Source organism: Octopus bimaculoides, chromosome 24 (genome assembly GCF_001194135.2).
Source record: "Octopus bimaculoides isolate UCB-OBI-ISO-001 chromosome 24, ASM119413v2, whole genome shotgun sequence".
In the NCBI taxonomy this organism is placed as follows: Eukaryota; Metazoa; Mollusca; class Cephalopoda; order Octopoda; family Octopodidae; genus Octopus; species Octopus bimaculoides.
In genome coordinates, this window is record NC_069004.1 from 31,345,095 (window position 1) to 31,347,844 (window position 2,750).

Genomic DNA, 2,750 nt, shown 5'->3' on the forward strand with positions numbered 1-2,750 from the left:
GGATGCAAACACACCAACACCGGTTGTCAAGCGGTGGTGAGGGGAACAAAAATAGACACAAAGACATAGATATTTTCCGTCTCCAAAATCCACTCAAAATGTATTAAATGTATTTGTAGGGAGAAGAATATTGCAAAACATCAATACATGTCGTTGTGAGACAGAAACGAGGAAGGTATCAGGTGGTCGTGAGATGTGCTAAAAATAGCAGCTAAATCGGAGTTAAAATTTTTTTTATCATTAATCTTTTTAAAAATCTTTTTATTATTTTATTTTCATAATCATATGAATTCCGTAAATAAAAACAAAATCTGAAAAAAAAATTCAGAAGATTCCTAAAAATAAATAAGTTATAAAGAGTTTAATATTATATGAGGTACTTCAACCCTGAATCTTAAGAAGAAACGAACTTCAGTCCGTTAAGGAAATTTACACTGTGACAGGAAGTCATACAGGAGAAGGACCGCAGTGAATCCTCTCTCTTTCACACTCTCTCTCTAACTTTTACCCTCTCTCTCTTTTACTCTCTCCCCCTCTTTTCTTTATAAACCGAAATGAAAGACACGCATCTATCTTTCTTTCTCTCTCTCTCTCTTAAAAATATAGAACTCCTATTTCTTTTTTTTTTTGCATCGATCAATAAACCTTAGTCTGTCGAAAAACCTTTACGACTCTATCTCTCTCTCTCTCTCACTCATACCCTCTCTCTCTCTCACTCTCTCTCTCGCCCTCTCTGTCGCACTCGTACCCTCTCTCTCTCGCACTCTCACCCTCTCTCGCACTCTCACCCTTTCTCTCTCTTCCTTCCTTGCTTGCTGTAATTAACTTGATATGAAAGAATAGCAGAAAAAAAGATGACGATGTTCGGCCCAACACAACTGATCTATGTGTTCCTCCATTATTTCATCTGCTGACACCAGAAACTGTTTTACAGACATTTATTATTATTATTATCATTATTATTCATTACTCCCCTCCCTGGATTTTAATTCCGAAGATTTCAAAGTGTCTTCACCACCATCACCATTGATTTATTGTTGGATATTTTAACATGTTTCCGATGACACCTCCAGGTAAGACTTTATTTTGGCCATTGTAGTTTTAAGAAGAGTCGGGGGAATCAGTCGGTGGCTGGCTTCGATATGGAGACAACAAACAAATATGTTTCAGTATATATATCATCATATATTATTACCAAAAGACACAGGCACAATGGTATATATGTGTGTGTATATATGTGGATGTAGATGTTTGTGTAAATATACACATCTATCGTGATCAGACGGGTACATGTAACTGCTCAATATATCAGTTATATATATATATATAAAAAAGAATATGTGTGTGTATATGAATATATATCTATATAGATAGATATGTTTGAATATATATATATCTAGGTGTGTGTGTGTATATATATATATATATTTTATATGTACACATAACTGTAGGTAGATGTATGTAAATATATACATCTGTAGTGTGTATATTTTCGCACGCATGTACTGTATTTTCAAGCAAATGTATGAATATGACTGCTTATATATATATATATATATATAATGGATATGTGTTTTATGTATGTATGCATATATATATATATATATATATATATAATGGATATGTGTATTTTATGTATGTATATATACATGTATGTATGTGTTGTGTACGTGATTATAAACATCTTTCTGGCAGTGTTTCAAACACACAAATGTAAACGTTTATGTGTGTGTGTGAAGGACTACACAAATCAGTCACTAGAGATCGAAATTAATCAACCAATCAATTAATAATATACAGTGGGCCAAACGTCACGCACCAAGATCAAAACTCATTTAACATATATATATATATATATATATATATATTTATATTTATATTTCTAAAATTGAATGAAATAAGTAACATAATGCTCAATATGCATGTATTTGTACATAACGAACAAAACGAATTAAAATAATAATAATAACGTAGTAATAAAATGTCAAATGTTTTCCCAGCCTGTATATATATGTGTGTGATACCAGTTATACACATGTACATCGTGACCAGCGTAAACTGATATAGATAGATAGGTAGGTAGGTAGATAGATAGATAGATAGATAGACAGGTAGATAGATAGATAGATAGATAGATGTATAAAGAGAAAATATAACAGATCTGTCTACATATAGAAAGACTGAGATCGATCAATGAATATGTATGTGTGTTTTGTATATTCAATTTTACACACATCGCTATCGAGATCAGACACACATCTACACCTATGCAAGCGTTTACACTCGCACACTTATATTTATATAATATGCCTTTTATAGTATAGATGAGAAGAAGAGATATATAAAAAATAAAAACTATTACAGATCATTTCGTTCTATATAGAGAGATCGAGATTAACCAAGCAATCAATCAATATATATCGTGTGTTCAAACAAGATTATTACCATTTGCTCTGATAACACACACACACACACACACACACACACCACGCATACATACGTACACGTATATGTACGTTTATGCATGGCCATATTTCGATTATGTGATTGATCACAACAGGCTCAAAATATCGATATCAAAATTCAAAAGCTGTTTCTATCATTCAGAGACAGAGTGATCTGTCTTTTGAAAGGATAGCATCGTCGCCGATTTCTTCCAAATGCACGAATTCTTCATCTTTAAACCACAATATTACATACATACATATATATATGTATATATACGTATATATATATATATATATATATAT

General features: G+C 31.9%; 1 protein-coding gene across 1 annotated transcript in view; it reads left to right on the forward strand.

Annotated features, from left to right (window-relative positions):
• Nucleotides 1-762: 762 nt before the first annotated feature.
• Nucleotides 763-2,750, forward strand: part of LOC106878043 (protein argonaute-2) — a 43,103-nt gene continuing 41,115 nt past the window's right edge. The window contains exon 1 of the mRNA XM_052976296.1: nucleotides 763-1,073. Within this exon, the coding sequence (XP_052832256.1) occupies nucleotides 1,052-1,073 (22 nt within the window). The 5' untranslated portion in view covers nucleotides 763-1,051. The remainder of the gene's footprint in view (nucleotides 1,074-2,750) is intronic.